Consider the following 24641-nt stretch of genomic DNA (forward strand, 5'->3'; position numbering starts at 1 on the left):
GCACTGACTGGCACTGATAGGTGGCACTGACTGGCACTTTTAGGTGGCACTGATAGGCGGCACTGATGTGCACTGATAGGCGGCACTGACTGCCACTGATTGGCAGAACTGATAGGTGGCACTGACTGGCATTGATAGGTGGCACTGACTGGCACTGATGGGTGACATTGAAAGGCAGCTCAGATGGGCACTGATATGTGGCATTGATATGCACTGGTAGGCACTGATATGTGGCACTGCTGGGGCTACACAGATCATCAGGGCACACTGATCATCAGTGCCCTGATGATCAGTGCACATATCCCCTCTGAGAGATGCCGATTACCGGCTCTCCTTTCCTCTCGAGCTGTCACCGATAACCGGCATTTCCCTATTTACATGTGATCAGCTGTGATTGGACACAGCTGCTCACATGACCGAGCCGACATCTTCAGCTCTTCAGGGACACAGCGCACCACCAATCGCCGCACATGCGCGCTTAGAATAGGACAACGTCATATGATATCCTCCCAGAACGAGAGAACCGCCTTGCACCTGTCATTGTACTATATGGCTGGTGGGAGGTGGTTAATAAATGCAGCAGGGACCTATATTCTGGTCAAAAGGAAGAACAGTAATCCTTCTACGGTACATCAGTGATTAAAGTTAATTGATTAGATCACAATTATCTCACTCTCTCCCTTAGAGAGCATTAACAACAATTTAACCTGGAAATGATTGTAAAGGAAATTGTAAATTCTGTATAAAATTGTATTGTTTTTCGTATCCTTTGCCTATGTATTGTACACTGCAATCATTGTGAACACAGCACTAATAATGTTTCAGTTACATGTTTTAATTTTTGTCAAATCCTGATTAGAAATTAGTCTGCCTATGTAACAACGCCCCTTGTTACAAAAAAAGTACAATTGGAATAGTAATGTGATACATACATAATCATGTGTATAAAAAAACTGTGAATAAAAAAATCAAGTGTGCCGAATAAACAGAACAGTTATTTGGAAAGATGCTGAGTGTATCTTTCTGTGTTTGTTGCCTACTTCAGTAGTTATTAATTTGGAACCACTAATCAATATGAGGATAGGAGTTGCTTATCGTTAAAATTTTCAGAACAGATGGCGAGCTTTGCCTAGGAGGGGATTTCCAGGTGACCCTGAGAATCTGAAACAAGGAGTCTGGGATGATCTGGGAATTTCTAATAATCAGCAGGCTGAGGTAAGCCCTTTGCTTACATTTTAGATATCAAACTTCTTTGATCAGTAAGGCATTTTCAGGACAAAGGGTACCTATTTTACTCCCCTTGATCAAACTGTATTGATTGGTGGTTATATGTTATGTTGTCACTGTCTACTGTTTATCGGAGTAAGAAAAGGAAGAATAGTGCTGGTTAACAGGCTATATGAAGCACACATCTGCTGTAATAGTAGATCTAGAGGCAAGAGGGTATAGGCACATGTAGAGAAGAGGGAAAACTGGCCACTCATTATGGGCATTAAATTAAAGTAAGGGAATGAAAGGTGAGAGGGTACCCTAAAAAATGCCCAACACAAGAGGAACGCTAGAGAAAATATGGCATGAAGGTGTGGTTCCGCTTATACTGAGCCCCTAGATAAATGGTTAAAGTGGACAGAGATCCACAATCATGCAGATTAAACAGCTAGAGGACCAGCTATCTATTTGAGCAGGATGGATGAAGGGTGACAGACAATGTAACATTAGACAAAAAATGAAATTTTGATGTTAAGTTGTGGAATGAATTTAGGGTCAGGCACCACAAATAGTAAACTCTAAAATATGGGAAAAAGCCAGAACAGAGAAATTATATCAAATTGTTTAGGAATAACATCATTTTTGTCCCTGGCCCAAACAGAATACTTTATATGTGGTCAGAGAAGAAAGATGGGATGAGCATTATGGCTGCCCATCTGATCATAACAGCTGGAGTAAGTACGGGATTTCAGTACATGGGATGAAGGGATATCAGAGAACAAAACAAGGAAAGCAGAATTTAGGGAAGCAAAACTAACTTAAGCAGAGAAATGTTGATGATAGTTAAAAGAAAGTGAGAGAATGATATACATGTCTTGTGTAAAAATGTAAGCAATTTTAGAGATAATCATGTACTGTATGTGCGTGAATGGGTGTGCTTGGCCTTTTTAGTCCTACATTTTTTGTGTGTCCTGTAGCTCTGTGTAGAAATTCTCCCCTTGCTTTCTCTTTCCCATGAGAAGAATGTGCTGGGATGAGATGTGTGATAAACTGGCATAGACACCCATGATATGACTACTGGTAAAAAAAATAATAACATTATAAGCCGGCTTAATTAATCTGATGAACAATGTGATCACAATTATTTTTAATTTGTTTTCCAAACATAGTAAAATGAAGGTTTAATTTAAAAGTACGCATAGTATAAAATAACACAAATTAAATATCCTTTGATAGTGGAAACAGCGCATTAAAAAAAGTTAAATGATGTAAAGCGTCCTTCTTTAAGGAGCACGTGTAATTGAAATTTGGGTGTAATTTTGAGATTATCACTCGAGTATTAACTTCTGATATGATGTTACCAATTTTATTAATGATATAGATATATTTTAAGTGGCTTAGACAACCTTTGGTTGGAAATGGAATATAGGTTATTGGTAAATTGAAAATTTGTAATATGGGATTACTTTAGATTAGCATGGGGTGTATACTAAAGCTGCCTTAATACTTAACAGAGCCTAGATGGATTTGATACTTGAGAACTTTTTCTATAAAAGTGAAATCTAAAGGTCTGATAATAACTTGATGACCCATCTCACCAAGCCCACACACCCTGTTAGGATAGATGTCACCTGCAGCCAGCTGTTTTAATGTTTTTGATCTGGTTGATGATTTTTCAATTTTTTCATACTGTATACAGATTGTTGGTAATACTGCTCTGAGCCCAGTTCAGGACACCCTCCCTGATGACATAGATATTTGATTTTTTTGTAGATTGGATCCTGGTTTTATACCGACGATGGCAAGACCCATACTGAATATGCAGTTATTACCCAGAAGGATGCTCTGTATTTAGAGTCATGGTCCTTCTTGCCCAGCTCAAGAAGCAGAGCTCCATGCTTTAGCAAAGCCTGTGAACTATCAAAAGAGTATACCTTTATTAATTAATTAGAGAATTAGAGAACGTTTGGGGTGGTGCATGATTTTGGTTCCATTTGAAGGGCTAGAAGTTTTTTACTGCAATAGGCAAACCAATCAAGCACTGACATACCAACAGGGGTCACAGAAGTTGCAGTTGCAATCTGGCCCCTGCTCCAGAGTCCCTAGGGACTGCCTGTCAACTCCTATTCTTTAAAGCAGAAGCACATTCTTCCCATGTATCACAATGTGCTGTTTTCCATCCTTCCAACCCCCCTCCTTTCCTTCCACCCCCTCCCTTCCATCCTTTCATCCTTCTACCCCCCCTTCCTTCCACCCCTGCCTTCCTTCCTTCCACCCACCTGTTCCTTCCTTTCACCTACCCTTCCTTCCTTCCACCCACCCCTCCCTTACATCCACCTCTTCTTTACTTCTTTCCTTCCTTCCACCCCTTCCTTCCACCCACCCCTAATTTCCTTCCACTCACCCCTCCTTTCCTTCCTTCCTTCCTTCCTCTCACCCCTTTCTTCCTTCCATTCACCCCTTCCTTCCTTCCACCCACCCCTTCCTTCCTTCCACCCCTCCCTTCCTTCATTCCTTCAAGTGGGAGAAGTTGTGGGGGGGTGGAAAAAATGCAAGCTGAAGCCCCCGAAAAAAAAATTATCTACAGCCCTGCACCAGACAGCAGCATTAACTTTCACATTAGGGATACTACAGTCTTGCCCACAAAGCGCTCTGGGAATGGTTAGGACACTGACTGCCTATATTATGTGAGCATGCATAATGGGAATGTCCTTCAGTGTGCAGTAAGCCAAACTTTTATTTATTTTTTTTGTATACAGACAAAAGAGAAAGATGAGCACCTAAAGAAACCAGCGCTGGTTCCCACCATGCCTGCATGGAAACATGCTGTGCATCCCTGTGCAATTCACGCTGCATGCGAAACACTCGCAATCTGCAGAGGGTGTCAGTAAGAAGTTAATGACAACCCAACCACAGGTCGCAAGCGCAGTGTGTTTGCCCACACCAGATTGCATGGTACTTTTGTATCAGTGCATTTTAAAGGGTAGTGCATGCAATACTTGTGGTGCAGTGCAATTTTTGTCCATTCAAAATGAATGGGCTGAGATCACACTGCGCAGAACTGCATGTGAATTGTACAGGAACTGCAGAGTGTCAGTGTGCATATCACATGCAGTCTCTGGTATGAACTAACACTGAACTAATGTAGGGAGTTTAAATGAAGATGAAAAAAGTGGGAAAGAGAAATTGAGAGAGAGAAGGGGAGAGGGAGAGAAATGGAGAGGAGAGAAAAAGAGAGAGATGGGGGAGAGAAAGACGGAAAGAGAGAATGAGACATAAGTAAAGTTTTAGAATTTAGGAGATAGAGACAGCAAGAGAGCAGTAGAGAAAGAAATAAAGAGAGAGAGAGGAAATATAATGGAAAGGAGAAGATAGAGAGTTTAATGATTTCACTGGGGAGATGGAAATAAAAGGCTGTAATGTGTTTTTACATTCTACACTGGGGTCTGCTTACAAGTATTCTAAATATACATCTAAATGTTGATAGTGTCTCAAAAATCTTCTGACTTACCCTCTCAATATGTAAATAAAGATCTGAAATAACTTCAAGTATGTTGGCAGGCGGTGGAACCAGCAGTTGGTAGTGGGGGCCCCAGGTCAACTTTTGCCCATAAGCTTCAAATTATGCCTCTGCAATCAAGCATGCTAAGTTAATTGATTGGCTGTCTTCAGCCTTCCAACGTCTTGCTAAGGTAGCCATACTATCATTGAAAAGCACACTTTGGAAACAGACCAGGTGGCAAAGAATGCTGCATTACAGCCCCGGAGAGGGGCAGACTGACCATTTGGAAACTCAGGCACAGCCCAAGGGTCCGGGGTCAGTAGGGGGCCCCATGAGATGCCCCTGGTACCTTTTTCATAGGCTTTTTTGAGTTTGGGCAAGGACACAGGGTCCCCATGATCCCCTATTGCCCAGGGGCCCCATGAGTTGTCAGTCCGCCCCTGGCCCCGGACACTTGTTGGGTCTGTGCAACTCACAGATTCCACCCTAGTTGTGGCCCAGTAGATTTGTGATTAAAACTTAAACTTTGAGGACCCCAAAACAAGAAGAACAAGTGGTCCACAGTGGGGGCAACTTCTTATGAATCAGGACTTTGGAAAAGGTGATCTTTTATGTTTGCCAGTCACTCTTTTCCCTTCAGCTTGACACATGGACCATGCCATCAGACAAAAGCAGTTATGGCTGCTTTAGTAAATAAGCATGGGATAGTGCCATTGTTCACCACAGTTGTTTTGAATATACCGTTTTACCTGTTACCAAAAACCAAACATCGCTTCCAGAGATTACAAAAGGATATATCCATATGCCCAAGTCAGGATCTTACGAGTGTGCACAGGTCTGTATGGACAAGTTTTCTGAATGGCCAGAAGTTTGGCTAGTGGCAAATGCTACTGCAAAGGCCACAGTAAAAAGTATTATCAGAAGCAGTTTGTATTTACAGAGTCCCAGAAGCTACAGAGAGTAACAGAGGAACTAATTTTATAGAAGAGTTCTTACAAGAAGTTTTGAGGGTTTTTTGTACATCCCCAACCATCCAAAATGTAGTGGAAAAAGTAGAGTAACTAAAGTGATATCAGAAATTAGAAACTAGAAAACTATGGCGTGAATGTCTTCATATTTTTTAAGCCAGTTTACAAAACTTGACGGAAAAGTCACCTGGATCCACACCAGACACTGCCAAAATGACCGGATTTCTGTGTTTAATTTGGCTTCCTCTTGGATTCACAATCTGGGGTACTATTTATTCAAATGTTTTCATAAATATATTAGTAAGGGATATATGTATATTTAATGTGATTTGAAAAGTAGTTCAGCCATGTTGAAGTCATATTGTCTTTTATATGTCTTCCACTTTATGTAGTATTGTCTGTGTTTAACTATGCTGACGAGTCAGCATGTCCAAAATAAACTACAAGGCCATTCTGGCCACAGGATCTGAGTGTACAGCCAATAATGCAGGCCATAGATGGGTCGAAAATCATCCGATATAAAAAAAAAGAAAAATCAGTTGTTCGATCGGCCGAAGTTACCACCAACGGTAAAAAAATTGTCCGATTTTCATCCCGTCTATGGCTGGCATTAACCCCATAACTTCTGTCCCTTGCAGAGACAGGGGAGCACACCATACAATGTGACAGCAATACATAAGTATAAGAAGAAGAAGAATTTCAGTCCGCTATTATATTTTATATGAAAAAGTCTTGTGGTTGCAACAAATGTATCCATTTGTATCCAAATAAAAACATCTGTATCCAAATAAAAACATTGTAATACATTATTTGGATTACAATGTTTTTATTTGGATACAGATGTTTTTATTTGGATACAAATGGATACATTTGTTGCAACCGCAAGACTTTTTCATATAAAATATAATAGCGGACTGGAATTCTTCTTCTTTTTCATCTTCTTCTTCTTTTTCTTCTTCTTGCAGGTCACAGCTCATGCGCAGATTTTTTTATTGGTAAAACGATCGGCCGATTTGCCCATCATTGCCGGGAAAATTGGCCGATCGTCAAAATTGGCCGCAAATTTTCCAACATGCCCAATAAAAAATGTGCAAAAACCCCAAAAAATGGCCGACCAATTAACCCGCTAACGGTGCGAAAATCGGCCGATTTTTTTTTCGGCCGACAAATCGGCCGATTTTCAACCCGTCTATAGCCGGCATTACTCTGTACACATTATTTATCAATCATTTGTTTTTTTATGTATGTTTTTGTCACAATCTAAGTTCATTTTGTAATGATATACCTGATCACAGCTATTAGATTCTCCCCAGTGGAGTTTGCCTCCTAGGCCAGGAATAGTTCCACCTAAATGTAAGGAAGTTCAGGGTTAAAGGTCATAGAAGGTGTGGTCTGTGATCAAAATGTAATATATTGATCAAAAGAGGGGAGATTATAAAGGAAATTGTAAATTCTGAATAAAAGTGTATTCTATTTTGTATGCTTTGCCTATGTATTGTACTCTGCACACATTGTGCACATGGCACTAATAATATTTTGATTAGATGTTTAAATTTGTTGAATCCTGATTAGAAATTAGCCTGTCTATGTAGCACCCCTTGATACCATACAAGTTCAATTGTAATATTAATGTAATACCTACATAATCATGTGTAAAAAAAAACTTCAAATGCGTCGAATAAAAAGAACAGTTATTTGGATAAAATTGCAATAAAATTTCCAGAGCACAATTCAGGTTTTCCCCAGAATACAAGGAGGCTATATAAATGTATACCAGCAATAAGAGGGCTAACATTACATCCTGATTTTCTTGTTCTAGCATCTGCTGATCTCCACCTGTTCCTTTTTTAGCTTTACTCCCTCTGTACCCCTTTCTCCCTTTTCCAGTCTAATTCCTCCCAAACTCTCTTTCACACTTCTCATATAAACAGAGCCACACAGTGAGAGATATTTCCCATTTCCCCACCAGCACAGTGAAAGAGAAGTGCAGAAGATTTTTTCCCATATCCACCAGGAGAGAGCACCATATCCAGTAAGTGAAAGAGAAGTGCAGAAGATGCTTCCCCAAATCCAGCAGGAGACAGCACCTTATTCAGTAAGGGACAGCAACAAGAGACATTCCCCATATCCAGCAAGAGACATCCGCACATCCAGCAAGAGACAGCCCCATATCCAGCAAGAGACATCCCCATATTCAGCAAGAGGCAGCCCACCTAATCATCAAGAGACATCCCCCATATCCAGCAAGTGACAGCTCCCATATTCAGCAAGAGACATCCCCATATCCTGCAAGAGATGCAAGAGATAGCCCCATATCCAGCAAGAGACAACCCCATATCCAAGCAGCAACAATAGACAGTTTTATCCAACAACATTGACAATTAAATTACCAGAAGCAATTAACTGAGCAGTTAGGACAGGCTAGGACACAACACAACAAAGCTACTTCCTCACTGGTGCTAAAAGAGAGGAGGATCCAATCTGCTACAGGGAGATGTGGAGTGCAGCTGATATCATGCCACTCATTCACAGCTGCAGCAGGCACTACAGGAGCTCTGTCAGAATATGCAGCCCCCCTGCTTAGTCCATGACCGGCACCCACCACAAGCCTTCTGTAAAAGAATTCTGCTCCCTCACTGTGTCTTTTGGCAGAAGTCCTGGAATGTCATACCGGCAAGTTCTTTCTAGAAAAAAAAACCCTGTGCACATGCACATTTAGGTGCCCTGTGCAGGTTAAGGTTCCTAAATATAAAATGCTAAATCAAAATTCCCCTACAGTCACTGAAATCTGCAAACCCAAAATGAATTTGCTGTACTTCAAACTAACCACAAAATAAAACAAAAGACATAAAATCCCCCAGTAATAACAAAAAAAATAACAAATGGGGTTGATTGTACAAAGAGTTAGTAATGAAAATTAAAGGACAACTCTACCTTTAAGACCATGTTACATTTTACACCCATATTTAGAGTGTAACATATAAAACGTTGCCAATCAAATCACCCCACAGTAGCTGTCAGGTTTGAAATAGGCATGACTGTGCAGATGGACTTCAAGCTTTCAATGGAACATAAGTGCAATAATTCTCACCCTTGTAGCTCACTGATTCTTCGTCCAGCTCCCTAACTGAAAGTTCAAACCACAGTACAAACATAGAGCTGGAGGAAAAGTCTGCAGTAGCCTAACCTTTGCACGTTTTTTTCTGCAAGTATATTTGCACTTATTGTTTTTTTGCAAAAGGTGAACTTAGACTGTATGAAACAGCTTCCTAAATGACCCTCATTGGCCGATTTTACAAGTACAAAAAATCTCAGAAGAATTTGGGCATCAATTTGCCAGATCTTGAACTTCAAACATGCAGAATTCACCACAAACCCACAGTAGCATTGAATGAAAGTTTTGACATTTTTACACATTCCTGATTACATGGCCTGAAAATATTACATTGTCATGAGTCAATTTATTCATGTTTTTGTATTTAAGTGCATACAGAGTGATCCTTGTAAAGGAATTATCTGCATATCACTCTTTTAGTGTTACCCTACAAAACATAATCTGCATTCCCAAACTTCCTGACAAATCTGGAATAATCTGCAGTACAAAGCATAGTGATTGCCATAAATCAAAACCAGAAAGAGGAATGAGAAGATAACAAATGCAGAGTGTTATAACACTTCTAATGTGGCAACTGCAATTCCTGAAGAGTGATGGGCACTCCTACTAATCCCAAGGGAGAGTAAAAAGGAAGCTATAAACATCATAGATCAGTGCTCTGCTAAGAGTAAATAAACCCAATCACATACCATAAAAACTGAAAAATGTAGATTTCATGTTAAAAAGCTGTTGATTTTTCATTTGTATAGCAACATAATTTAGCCAAAATTGTAATTGCCTTTAAACATTTTAATGCCAACAGATATTTATGTAAGATGTTATAACACCTTTATGCCTAATTCGCATATACATTACATTTAATGAAGAAAAGCATCTGTATGTTCTTCAACTTAATATCTTTCATGGTCATTACATTTATTTTTTATTAAAAATGTAAAGTGTAAGAAGTGATTTACAGATATTCTATGTATATGTGCTTTTGTAATATAGTGAGCAATATAATATTTTAACATGCAGTTAATATGCTTAACATAAATGTTAAAGCCTTACTCGTGAAGGGTGTGAGCTGGCATTTCAATCCGTTCATTTTGAATATAGCAATTAGTCTTGGCTTCAGGAATTGATGAATAGGTTTCCAACATTGCTGATGCAGCTGTGGTAATAATTCCAAGGCCATCCCTTACTCTTGCTTCCAGGCTATAGTCCCAGTCATCATAAGATACAGAAACTAATCCAGAAGGAAATTCAAATGGGATGATTTCTTTGTTCCCTACGACTGTGTTGGGTACAATCCAAATGTAGCCATATCCCATAAGGCCAAGAGAGCGAGCTTCTTCAAAAATTTTAAGTGATTCTTCCTTTGAACAATAAAGGAGTATAACAGAAGAATGGATTTTCTTCAGCAGAGTTAGTGTTTGTGCATCAGTATATGATGCATCCAAAGTAATTACATTCTGCACTTCCCAATCCACAAAACTATTGTCCACTGTGTTTTTTATAAAACTTAAAAAGTCTCGATAACCTGGAAAAGTGCTTGTTATAATAGAAAATACATGCCAGTCATATTCCTCCATAACGCTAAGCATGACGGTAGCTTGCTGAGTGATGGAAGCTCCAAACTGGAAGAATGTAGATGTTGCATCCTGTAAAATTTGACAGAAAAATGTATATATTAGCAGACAGTAGATACAAATAAACAGTGCTGTTGTAATAGATTTGCTTGATCCCATGAAATGAAGAAAAGAAAATGGCTGAACTGTTAATGACAAAGCATTTTAATTGCATAATATTGTAAAATGATTTGTAATTGAGTAATATTGTGAATAGGTAGTGAAGAAGTTCAGTTCATTTTGTAGTTTAGCTGAGGGCAAAGCTAGAATTTACATGCAGTAGTATGCAGTTTGTCCCTAGCGTTAGCACAACAGCTTTTATTTTTCTGAATCTCTTTAGTGACATTAACTGTTGATCCTGCTAGAAAATTCACTATTTTTCACTTTGATTTTAACGGGGGACAAGGCTGTTCTTTCTACATTGAAATCACTCAACAGCATTGTCACCTTGTGGAGAGGGTAATCTTTAAAGTGGAAGTAAAGCCAAAACCTAACTTTAAACCTACTGTCAGCCACTACCTCTGTGTACAAGGGAAACTCTTACCAGAGTTCGTGGACTCTTTAACCACAGAAAGAGTCTGAAAAGGCATGTAAATCTTAATGGTCCTTGCTAGCGGAAATAGACATCCTACAGGTCACCATCGTATCCTCATGGGCACCCCACCAGCTTAAAACCGTATAGGCAGTTTATTAAAACGTGTACAGACTACTTACAAAGTAAAAGTTAATAAGCGCCTATACAAACAACCAGTCCCAGGAGTCAAACAGACCACTTCCTGGTTTCAGAAAGCGTGATGACGTCAAGAGCATATCTGACATTGTCAGGGGCATGGAAGTCAACGCTCCACCATCATGCTATATATATACAGTATATATTGAATACAACAGTGGGAAGCGGGAAGAGGAAGTAAGGAAAATTGCGATCCAAACCTAGACCTGTAAAGAAAAAAAATCTGTTCTGTAGACACCCCCCCCCTCCCTCCGGTTAAGTCTCCAGTGGTTCCCTCTGTGTTCTGAAGACAGCCGACAACAGCTGGGAAATGCCTGGGAAGTGGCCTCACCCACAGAGTCATTATGGGGTTTCTGTTGTCAGCTGCCTCTTCTGCACACTCCCACACATTGAAGCCACCACTGACAGCTCAGCGTGGAACTGGACTGAAGAGGCTGCGAAACCGGTAAGTATAGTGATTTTTTCTTTACAGGGCTAGATAGATTAGGCTTAGAATGTGGCTGAGAGTAGGTTTAGACTTAGCTAGGATTTGCCTTTACTTCCACTTTAAATAATCAAAAACCAAACTGCATTTTCTCTGCTGTTACGTTTGATCAGCTAGTGAGTGACCAGAGAAGTGTCTTCACTAATAACTATGTACACATAGAAACCTTTAATGGGGATTCCCCTGGGAAATGTATGAACATACATTTGATTAACAATAGAGAGTGCAGAGTAATATAGGATTTACGATTGGATGTTTAACCTTTAGCATAAATACTGTACTAATATATTAGTATACTTCCTAATAAATCAGTATAGCAATTCTCTCTTATAAAAGGGAGTAGTATGTTAATTTCAGTGTGTAAACATGTCAATAATAGAACCAGGACTCCCACCTTTTGCTTACAATGTAAAATTAAAAACATTTATAAGTAATATTTGCATTTACCTGATAACAAAAGTATTTTTTTCTAAATATTATTTAGTCATGAATATAAACAAACCAAAACAACAAAAGAAAACATCTGAAAAGAAAAATATGCATTACCTAAGGAGAAGTAAACTTCCTTAAAGTGTTACTAAACCCAGGACCCTGCATCCACTATATCTGGGCTCCCATAGTACACAGAACATGGAAATGCAATTATTTTAGTAAATATAACCTGCTAAATATCTTTTCCCATCAGAAGTTAGAGCAGTCTTGTGGCCTCTATCAGTGTTCAGTCAAGCACTAGCTAAAGTTTGTAGGAGAAGTTTTCTTTCTGCTCTAGGAGGATGCAAAACCCCTGACCTCTGTCTGACCAGTGCTGATTGGCCCTGTGCTGATCACATGCACTCTCCCAAGAAAAAAAATCTCTCTAGCAATATACACTAAACTGAGCATGTGCAAAATGCCTATGGTTCAGTCTCTCTTATCAGGAGAAAAGAGATGGTCACTTGAAAAAGGGGTGGAACAGAGAAGAAAGGATCAAACAACCTTTTTTCACAATGCAGAGGATTAACCCCTTAGGTTCCACAGTGAGTATAACAAGCATGTTTTACTGCATATACAGGCTGATTTAACTGTTGTGGGTTTAGTAACACTTTAACAAAAAGAGAACAGGCCCCCATTTGCAAGGCAACTATCTTGAAAAAGGTCTGATTGTCACAGATATGCAGCTTTGCTGTTGATCTGTCTCCTCTATTCCCAAAGATCAGCAGGAGCGCTGATATATGTAGTTCCAATGCTTTAACTTCCAAGCAGGGGCGGACTGACCATTTAGGCACTCGGGCACTGCCCGAGGGCCTAGGGTTGGTAGGAAGCCCCATGAGATGCCCCTGGTACCTTTCATAGACTTTTTTGGGTGTGGTTTGAGTGTGGGTGAGGACACAGGGGCCCCATGATTTCCTATTGCCCGGGGGCCCCATGAGTTGTCAGTCCACCCATGCTTTCAAGGTTCTGCTGGTACCCATTATCCCACAAGACTTGTGTTCAGAATTGATTATCCATCTGATGTTGATTTATTTAGCTACATACCCAGGCCAACCAGGCTATCTCCCTTTCTGTTTAGGCATGGTCTGAGCAACAGCTAGTGTTCTAAGCACTAGGTCTGCCAATGATTTTGTATTTTCAAGAATATTTTTATTGGGAAACACATTATGAGAGACTCCTAGTGATCTGGCAGCTGGATTCCCTTTGTTCCTAGTGTTTGTTTTCAAGTGTCTCCCATTGCTTTTCACTATGATCTACATACTCCCAGTGTTTTTCAGCCTGTCCCCAATGACTCTCAGTATGTCCTTTCAACATTCCAACTTGCTTGTGTCTCTGTTTCACTTGCGTATCTTTACCAGCTTTCAGTCATCCAGGCTTTCTGTGATCCATCATGAATTCCTGTCTGCTATTTGTTTGCATCGTCTGTGTCTGCAGTTTGCTTCAGTGTCTCTCTGTGATTTTCTAGTCTGTCTACTTGTTTGTTTTTTATTTGAAGTTTTCTTTATTTTAAGTGTCTGCCTGTTCTCAGTGCCTGTGTGACCCCATGAACACCTGCCAGCTTGGGCAGCCCATATGTAAGAAAAATATTTTTTAAAATATTCTTCCCAAATATATTGCCATATATTTGTGATTCTACATTTTTGGCCATATTCAATATATTTAAAAAAAAAATATGTGTATGTATATATATATATATTGCATGTTGAAATGCGTTTTTATTACAAAATATATGAAAAATATTTTTAAAAATACATTTCAAATATACTGTATGTCTTTAAAAATACAAATCAAAATTTTTGGAATGCATTTACAAATATATGTAAAAATATATGTTAAAATGACTTTTTTATATGTTCAAATTTTTACATATAAAAAAGTAATTTTAACATATATTATTACATACATTTGTAAATGCATTCCAAAAATTTAGATTTGTATTTTTAAAGACTTACAGTATATTTGAAATGTATTTTTAAAAATATTTTTCTTATACTTTGTAATAAAAACGCATTTCAACATGCAGTATATATATTTATTTATTTTAATTGAAATATATTTTCAAATATATTGAATATGGCAAACATTTCATTTCAGTAGCATTTCAAATATATTTTTAAAAATATTTCAAATATATTTTTCTTCCATGAGGGTGTGCTCCTTACTGTTCTATGAGCCCTGTGCCACAGCATTGCAATGGATTCTTATCTGCTTATCAGCCCTTAATTCCCAGTATCTGCTTGGTTGAGTTTGAGAACTGCAACTTGGGAATTGCCTGCAGGGCAACCCATCCTCACCTTTAGAAGCTCTGGAGAAGACAAGGCAGTACTTTAGACCCTGCACCTTGGCCCTTCTAAGGGCATTTACCTTTACTGTACCTGCAGGAGTGCTGTGTTCTCCCCAGGCAGTACCAATAGGTATTCTTGCTCTTCAGTGTTCCTCATACATATTGTTACTTCTGTCTTCCTGTATACTCAGCATCCCATGCCTGTGAGTCCTGTATTCCATGATATATCCAACATGCAGGCCTCACAGGTGGTTCATTGTTCTAACCACACATGGAATTCCACATACGTGGCACTGCTATCTCTTTTAAAAATTCTAGTTCTCTGGCTGCCAATGACCTCAGTACATCCTAAATCACTGACAGTACCACAGCCCAAACCTAGCATTTGTAAAGCAAGAAATCAGCAATAGTAGCCTTCTTTGTATTCTATGTGTACAGCATTCATTACATAAAAGAAAACTGACAAGCAAGCAAAACAGTGGAAGGTGTCACATCTACATGAACTACAGAAGTGTTGGAGAGGTAATAAGCCTCACCAGCTTGTTGTAATTAGTGCATTTTAGTCTTTCTTACAGACTGTAAAATATAGCAATCTGACAAAGATGTTTGATGATGGATCTTTTTTTTTTTAGCTTTAGTATACAGAAATTCAGAACAACTAAGTCTCAGACATTTTTTTTTAATTGTATTTTTATCTTTATTTAAAATGTTACTAAACCCAGGCCCCTGCATTCACTATATCTGGACTCACACAGAACATAGAAATGCAATTATTTTAGTAAATATAAACTGCTAAATTCCTTTTCTCTTTGGCAGTATATAGCAGACTTGTGACTTCTATCAGTGACTGGTAGAGCACTGATTAATCTTGTAGGAGTTTTCATCCTCCTCTTACTGTCCTATAAGGCTGAATGACTCCTGACCCTCTGTCTGGACAGTGCTGATTGGCCCTGTGCTGATCACCCCCCCCCCCTCCAAAAAAAAAAACACTTTCTAGCAATACACACCAAATTGAGCATATGCAGTGTCTCCTAGGGCTCTGTACTATCAGCAGATGTATTGGGAACTGTGGAAGCAGGAGAGGATCACAGAAGACAGGATCAAAAAGTCTTTTTACACAATATAGATAATTAACCCCTTAGGTTGCACAGTCAGTATGACAGGCATGCTTTACTGCGTAAACAGACTGATTTTACTGTTGTGAGTTTAGTAACACTTAATTTCTTACATACAATAAGTATATATTATTATAACGTGTAACAGCTTAAACCACATTTCTCCCCAAATACCTTTCCTCCCTTCCCCTCCCAAACAAAAAAAGCAAAAAACAAAACCATAGTCCTTCTACTCATAGCACACAAATCTAGTATCCAACACCTCTTCAAAATAACTTCCTATTCATTTCTCTTTCTTTTTATACCCCCCTCAACTCCATATACAGTATATTTTTTTTCTTATTTTTATTTTTTACTTAAACCATCCCTCCAATGTCTTTAGGATTTTTCCATCATATCTTCATTTTTTCCATAGTACAAATATATTCCACCCACCTTAGCCAGTCTCCCATTGATGGGGTCTCCTGCAAGCCTTGAAACTTTGCAAGAGTTTAATCTATAATTGCAATTATAATATATGTCACAATGTATTTAATGTAACCATCTGAGGTCCTAGACATGCACCAAAAACAGAATTAAAGTACACAGTGTGCGTGTAACATGTCCATTTCTTTTGCCCAGCTGCCATGCCCCCTCCCCCCCCCCCCATTACTTGCTGGCATTTCTTGTCTTTTATTCATCTGCAGGTCAAAGTCATTGCCTTTTATCTGTAGATGTCAGTTAAAGCAACCTAATAAGTAAAAAAGAATAGTTTTTAAATTGTTTTAAATATTTCTATTTTATTAGCCATTAATGTTTAAACTTTTTCATTGTTTTGTTTGTTCTTTTTTTTAGTGTCACATTCAAAATATGCAAATTTAAAAAAAACAAACCTTTATTTTATTTGTAAATAACTGTGGTGCTTTTTTGTAGAATAAAATGTATACATTCTATCTAAAGTAACACTACTTTTTAAAACTAACACTGATCAAAAAAAGTGTTTTTTGGGTTTTTTTTGTTTCATTCATTTTTTTGCATAAAATATGATTTTTTTTTGCAAAACAATATCATAAAATAAAGCCTTGTTTGTCCTTAAAAAAATATAAGTAATACATTGCTATCTTTAGTAATGACAAAGATATTGCCAGATAAACAAGTCCTTGGTAGAAGTGCAAAAATAGCTCTGGTCCATAGAGGGTGTACAGGTGTGAGAACTGAAATAGTTAAATTTTATTTAGCAAGCTTCTGTTCAGCTATTAATTAGGTGCTAAAATTTATGATAATATAAATATAGCCTTTGGTAATCAAATGATAGACCTTTCTATGTTGATGATAAGTATGTGACAGTGATTTATAGGGCTATTCACAGCCAACGGCAAACCATTCAAGCATTACAGTCAAAGTCTGATAAAATTTTACCCATGTAGCAAATTTTCCAGTCAGGAATTTGATTAGCCATGTTGTAAAATGCAATAATTGAGGTAAATGATTTAGATGACTTCTAAGTGTGATTTAGAACTTGTGTGAAAATTGTCCAGCTACACTGATTATGCCTAATCCTATTCACTATATAACAGGTAAAAATTCTGAGTATGACTGTGCCTATGTGGTTATTTAATTGAGATTTAATTTAAAAAGTATGATCTATTCGAGCGGGGGACATTTTAAGTTATTGAAACTACATACCTGCCATAAAAGTCATAGAAATGCCGTATTCTGTAATATGTGTTTTTTTCTTTATTTATTAATTAAATTTACTTGTGCAGAATTGTATGTTTAACTTACAATACAAATAAAAACCTTGTGATGGGGAAATAAATATATATATATATATATATATATATATATATATATACAGTTGCAAGAAAAAGTATGTGAACCCCTTGGGATTACGTGGAGTTTTGCATGAATTGGGCATAAAATGTGCTCTGAACGTCATCTAAGTCACAGCAATAGAAGAACACAGTCTGCTTAACATAATACTACACAAACATTAGATGTTGCCATGGTTTAATTGCACATAACATGTAAACATTCACAGTGCAGATAGGAAAAAGTATGTGAGGCCCTAGCTTAATGACTTCTCCCAGAGCTAATTAGAGCCAGGAGTGAGCCAACCTTGACTCCAATCAGTGTGATGATATTGGATGTGTTGCTGATAGCTGTCCTGCCCTTAAAAAACACACACCTGTTTTGGGTTTACTGGTTTCAAGAAGCACTGTCTGATCTGAACCATGTCTCGCAGAAAAGAGCTCTCAGAAGACCTACGGTCAAGAATTGTTGACTTGCATGAAGCTGGAAAGGGTTACAAAAGTATCTCCAAAAGCCTTGATGTTCATGTGTCCACGGTAAGACAGACTGTCTACAAATGGAGAAAGTTTAGCACTGTTGCTACTCTCCCTAGGCGTAGTCGTCCTGTAAAAATGACTGCAAGAGCACAGCGCAGAATGCTGCATGAGGTAACGAAGAATCCCAGAGTATCAGCTAAAGACCTACAGAAATCTCTGGCACATGCTAACATTTTTGTTGACACATCTACAATAAGGAAAACATTAAACAAGAATGGAGTACATGGGAGGACACTACGGAGGAAGCCATTGCTGTCCAAAAAGAATATTGCAGCACGTTTGAAGTTTGCAAAAGAGCACCTGGATGTTCCACAGCACTACTGGCAAAATATACTGTGGACAGATGAAACCAAGATTGAGTTGTTTGGGAAGAACACACAACACTATGTGTGGAGAAAAAAAGGCACAGCACACCAACATCAAAACCTCACCCCCACTGTAAAACATGGCGGAGGGAGCATCATGGTTTGGGGCTGCTTTGGTGCCTCAGGGCCTGGACGGATTGTTGTCATTGATGGGAAAATGAATTCCAGAGTTTATCAAGACATTTTGCAGGAAAACGTACGACCATCTGTCCGCCAACTGAAGCTCCGCAGAGGATGGGTGATGCAACAGGACAATGACCCAAAGCATACAAGTAATTCAACAAAACAATGGCTGCAACAGCACAGAATACGCCTTCTGGAGTGGCCCAGTCAGAGATCTGACCTCAACCCGATTGAAATACTGTGGCATGACCTTAAGAGAGCAATTCACACCAGACATCCCAAGAATATTGCTACACTGAAACAGTTTTGTGAAGAAGAGTGGTCCAAAATTACTCCAGATCGTTGTGCAGGTCTGATCTGCAACTACAGGAAACGTTTGGTTGAAGTTATTGCTGCCAAAGGAGGGTCAACCAGTTATTAAGTCCAAAGGTTCACATACTTTTTCCTCCCTGCACTGTGAATGTTTACATGTTATGTGCAATTAAACCATGGCAACATCTAATGTTTGTGTAGTATTATGTTCAGCAGACTGTGTTCTTCTATTTTTGTGACTTAGATGACGTTCAGAGCACATTTTATGCCCAATTCATGCAAAACTCCACGTAATCCCAAGGGGTTCACATACTTTTTCTTGCAACTGTATATATATGAGCCTAAATCTAGTAAATTCATTTGTACAGCAATTGTTACAAAATTCCAGTAATGTCCAACATTTCTGTATCAGGAGTATTCTCATCAGTTCTATGTTTCTAGTTATATTTGGATGTGGCACAGTGGAGGCCTTAAGTTATAGATGTTTTACAAAGTATATATTGCTTTATAATGCCTTGTTATTTGTAAATCTTCATCACAGCAAGACAGAATATTATTAAAGAAGAATTTGGGCAAATTTTTTTTCTCCCATGCACTAGGGCGGTGCCCACATTGCAGGCGTTAACTGCTTGTTTTTGTTTAGAGGATTTCAGAGTGGAGAAATACTTACATAATTGGATGATCCTCTGTGTGCAAAACTGGTCCCTGCCACTCCTGCCTCCCTCCCTACGCACACTAGCGGTCTTATGAACTGTTCCTGATGTCATCATGCCCATAGACTGGCTCTGGATGTAGGCATGGCAGGAACAATCCAACACTGGACGCAGGGGAGCGCCGTTTTCCAGAGAGTTGAAGGATCGTACAGTACAGGAAGTACAGTCTTTTGTTTCGCCGCTAAACAAAAGAGCCAGCGTGGAGAGCAGAGCGGGTTTTTTTTTCTAATGCGGTATTTTAGTATCTGTGCGGTATTTTACTGCATACTCAGATACCGCTTAGTGAACTCCCTGTTCAAAGTTCATAATTGAACTTTCGTTAGGTTCGAATGTTCGATCATGAACCAAACAGTGCTGAGGTGTTCGGCCAATCACTATTCAATACATGAATATCACCACTGAAAACTCTGGGAACCCTCACTCTTTTTTTTGTCTGTTTCATAAAATTGTTACCAGGGGGACATCTGGCAAATCCAATCCAACAGTTGGGAAAGTTACTGCTTCTTTATTTTCAAATGGTTGCTCTCTACAATGGTAGACCTAGAAAGCATGTTATCTTAGCTAATGCTAATAGATAAACTAGACACTAAATGCAACCTGAGTCACATCAAAAGTTTGTTTTTTAAGTTTTGGTTAAGTTATCCTTTTAAATAACTCACAACTACACATTTAAACAATATCATGGGTATCTTTCAACACACAAAATGGAAAAACAAAAGGGTACCATGGGTAGGTTGGATGTGCTTTAATCAGCAATAATACCATCCAAAAGTTGTGTCCATGCAACACTTCAGATAAAAACTAGTTGGTCCATGCCCTAGATAAATCTCAAGATGCAGATCTAATGTATACTGTCACATTCTGTTTCAAGTTGGATTATTTTAAATATATGACTTGTGTTTTCATATTTTCTGTTTTATCTACTGTATAAAAAAATGTTTTTCATTTCTACTTTCATTGCTTTGGGCTTACACAATGCTCTATAACAAAACTGAAATGTCAATGACTTGTAACACATACACAGTATGTCATTCAATGCATGTATGTTCTGTACAACTGCCTAATAAAATAAAAACTTACAAAAAAGAAGCTTTACATTTTGAATATCTTACTGTTTTTTTTTTCTATAAGCTCAGCAGAAAATCCAGTGTTTATCAGAAACACCAGCCAATGACCACAGTGTAGCAAACTGTAGTAGCTCACAGCAGGGCTTTAAAAAGAGTTTTGTGAACTGAGTCAGGCTTGAGAAGGTCTCTAAGGAAATTGTAACACATACATATTGTCCAATCCTTGTGTCCATTCAAGACATTGCTTTTATAATAGGATGGCAGCACTTGCTATAGGATACAATGCCGTTGAGACATGCAGCATTCACATGTGCAAAAAGCCAAAGGAACAATTTTTTTTACACCACAGTTTCTTATCACACAGTGATGTGTATGTCTAACATTGAGATTCAGTAACACAGAAAAATTTTTTTTTTCTTTTTTCATTTTGCATGTCTGTACAGAGATGAACAATATATCTGTTATAATGTTCATATCCCTATAAAATATGCTACACTGCAATTGGCTTAAGAAACAGACATCAGTAATGCTCACATTTGTAGAACTGCCGAACTCCAACTAAAACTCTTTTTTTAGTTTTGGATAGAACGAAGAATGTTTATAATCTCTATACCGTCTAAATGACTGTGTTGCCACTTGGAGATCTCCTATCCTGTTTCACATCTTGTCACAGAAACGGAAAGCAAAGGGAAATCTCTCTGTTCCATTTTATTAAAGAAAAACAAAAAAAAAACAATTTTTTATTTATAGAGTTGAACTTTACCTCCTGTCCCAAGGACCCTGATTTACCTAATTTCTTGTCTTGGTGTCATGGATATCAAAAGTGAGGATAAATTCCCAATGGAGTCACAGACAGCAATAAAAACATGAGATTCTAAGTTTTACTGACTGCATCCAAAACAAAAAAAAAGAGTTTTAAAATACATGGGGAAAATGAAAGCAATAGTGTTTATTGAAAAGTTCATACATAATGGAAATTATTATCACTATAAAACTGCAAAGAAAATGTTTCTATAAGAACATTGATAGAAAAGCTAATACCCCAATATAATTAAGTATTGGACATTCTCCAAAGCAATTACCTGCAAAATTAAATGGTATAATTGAATATTTCAATTACAGCTTAGCCAGGTAATAGAGCATTAACCCACAATGAGTTTCAAATAATTTAGAGAATGAAAATCAATCAGTATAACAATATGTTTTAGATAACCTTTGTTGTAAACCAGCAAATATTTTTCCAGAAAACTACTCAGCATCCTTTTTAATAAAATTATGATAGTTGTATATAACTTCATAGACACAGTATAACTGCAAATTATGTAATAGTTAGTTTCTCTAGTTTATTCTAAAATTGTGTGGACGGGGTGTCTAAAATAAATTTGTTTACTGTTTTAGTGATCAGTTTGAGTATTTGACATTTGTATGTAATGGTAAATGCACAAAATACAAAAGCATTTCTTTCAGACAAAAGGACTAGGTAGTTAACATGATTTCTGAGGTTCCAAACAATGCATCATGAGGTTCTTAAAAATGCATTAACCTGCTAATTATGCAGATTACTGAAACAAGAAACCTAACTCTAGCACAAGATAGCGGAAATACATGGTCACCTTAGTGGATGTTCGTAGGACAATCTAGGTACTGAAATTTCCCTGTTGTTTATAGACGCAGGTTTGAATGTGAAGACTCTTTTTTTTTTTTTCAACAATTTAGGCAAAGGTGACTTGCACCTTGATTCCATCACTTCCATGAGATTGGCAAGACCAAATTTATGGAAGATTAGTTGCTTAAGTTTTTCCACTTGCAGAGAGGGAGACCTTTCAGATTTAGAGAATGTTGGTAGATTTAAGTCAAAGAAAGCAGACTGGTTGCAAGATCATTATTCTGAATTATTTTTCATGACAGACAGGTTTATCACAAAGTCCAAAAACTATGGAATGTGGTAATTCACCCTGGAGGAAATAAACTCAGAAAGATATACAAATTATACTTGTGAGCTGGTAGTGGATAATTTTACACAACTAAATTAGTAGCAGCTAAAAAATAACACATTTATCTCTTAGGTAATTAGACAGAAAAAAACATTAAAAATAGGTATAACACTTTCCTTAAATTATATTTTCTTTTTACAATGGGAAATGAGAACAAAAGCTGTCAGCACCTTTAGCCTGGGTTCACACTTCTGCGGTGTAGAACATTGCATGCTTTTTGGATGGCTCAAAACATACTGCATCCACATCAAAAAGGTGCAAGACCCTTTTATTTGTCCACACTAGAATTGAATTGCACAGCATCAGTATGAAACCAGGCTTAATGGCATTCAATTTTAAATGAGGGTTAAAAAAAAAATCCTAATAAAAAAAAAAGTGTATCAATATCACAGCTTTGGAATATCAAATTCCCATATATTATATATAGGCATATTCCTCCTTTCTGTTATGCAGCATAGTTATCTTTACCATTTTAAAAACGTATGTTTCAGAGAAGTAAGTAATGTAAATGCCACACTACAAAGTTAAAAAATGATATATTTTTGCTGGCTAGTATGTATAGATGCTTCCATATGCTAATTGTTCGCTTCATGAAGAACAAATACAAACATGAGTTGTAAAGCCCAGAATTACAGGGTTACATATCAAAATGTGACTTCAAATTTGTCAATGCTGCTTCATTGTTAAAAACAGAAAGTAAATTGTTAGCCAGTAACAAGGAAGAAGCAGCTATGTAACAGTAAATCACACTTCTGGTTTTGCCAGATGGCATTCCCAGTAATGTAATGCTCCACTGCCCAATGCCTTTAAGAGTTTGGTGCCAGATTGTAAAGCTGAGACCATGCAGTTCTCACATATAATGCTGGAAAATACTAAAAGTAAAATAAGAACACTTTATTTCTGGTGGATGATATTTAGCGTTGCTTGGGGGTTTTTTATTCAGCACAAGCCATATTATAAGAAACCCGAAAAAGAAAATGGAACTGTTTGACTGGGGTCCATCCGCATATCAAAATTGAGCTCTGCAGTCACTTTTAAAGAAGTTGTTTTCTTATTCCGGGTCACAATCCTGCTCAATGTCCTTTTGTCTCTTCGTTCAGTTGACCATGTCAACCATGCTTATACTTATAAGAAAACGGTTTCCCGGAAACTGGATATGCCATCAAAACTATTATACAGAAAAAATCCTCCTGCGCTAAGAAGGGAAAGTTCACCTACTGGAAGCTGCCAGCATTTAACCTGCTACCCAAACAGTGTATAAAATAATAATAATCAAAATAGTGCAGCGCTCAAAGCAATAATGTATATAACAACAAATGTGCTCACATGCTTTAGTGTCACAACAAATACTATTCAAAATATAATGAAATATCTTATGTATCCAAGTGCCACTCAATAATGACTCTAACTTATTAGTGCCCCCATATTCAAAAAATATTTTATATAATACCTTATTGGTAACTACTATATAATACATACATCTACCAGTGCTCCAAGTGCAATGCCGTGACCACACTTATTATACTACTCAAATCATTTAAACAAACTAAAAAGGTAATGTAAAGTCCACGCAATGTGTAAATCAAAGTGCAAAAAATCAAAGTTCAAAAAAATGCAAAAAATCTATAAAGTGTCCACTTTCAGTGCACCAGCACCTCTTCACCTCTTAAGGCTAGATTGCCTCCTCACCTCCTTAATGCGACCCCTAAGGGCCAAACAGCTTTCAGGATCTCTCTGGATCCTTATCCCCTGGCAGTGAACACCTCTCCTCCTTGTTGTAGATCCCTTTATGGGGTTTCCATTACCCCCGATCAAAAACCTCTGGAGAACAATCGCTCACCAACCAAGTGAGCCCGGAGGATGCCGACCCTCCTCCAATCCAGAACAGCCCGATCTCCAGCACCGGAGCCGCACAAGCGTCACACGCTTCCTTCCCCGAGAGCACATCCGGTGCAAAATCTGGTGCAGCTCCATATATAAGTCATCCATCTTACAGTTTATTTTATCAAAGCTTAATTGAACAAGCTGAAGTTTGAAGCTGAATGTCTACCATGCACAGCTGCTCTGCAACATGCACTCTACAGTTTTAGAAAATCAACCCCAATGAGTGTTTCCTTGATGCAATGTTTCATGTGGATGTAAAATATAAATAATGATTGTACCTTTTTTTTTCTAGGGCTTACATACAACTGCTCAGATTGTTCTCCATTATGTATTACTAGTTATTTTCCATCAAGCCCTATACCATACAA

At 37.9% G+C, this 24641-nt stretch overlaps 1 protein-coding gene across 2 annotated transcripts in view; it reads right to left on the reverse strand.

The window, feature by feature from the left end:
* The window catches only part of GRIN2A (glutamate ionotropic receptor NMDA type subunit 2A), a 933223-nt gene that overhangs the window by 388248 nt on the left and 520334 nt on the right, over positions 1-24641 (reverse strand). For both annotated transcript variants that reach the window (XM_089678228.1, XM_089678229.1), the window contains exon 4: positions 9845-10437. In XM_089678228.1, coding sequence (XP_089534354.1) covers positions 9845-10437 — 593 coding nt within the window. The remainder of the gene's footprint in view (positions 1-9844; positions 10438-24641) is intronic.

Source organism: Staurois parvus, unplaced genomic scaffold (genome assembly GCF_062004578.1).
Source record: "Staurois parvus isolate SC_StPar_1 unplaced genomic scaffold, SC_StPar_1.0 ptg000200l, whole genome shotgun sequence".
NCBI classification, from domain to species: domain Eukaryota; kingdom Metazoa; phylum Chordata; class Amphibia; order Anura; family Ranidae; genus Staurois; species Staurois parvus.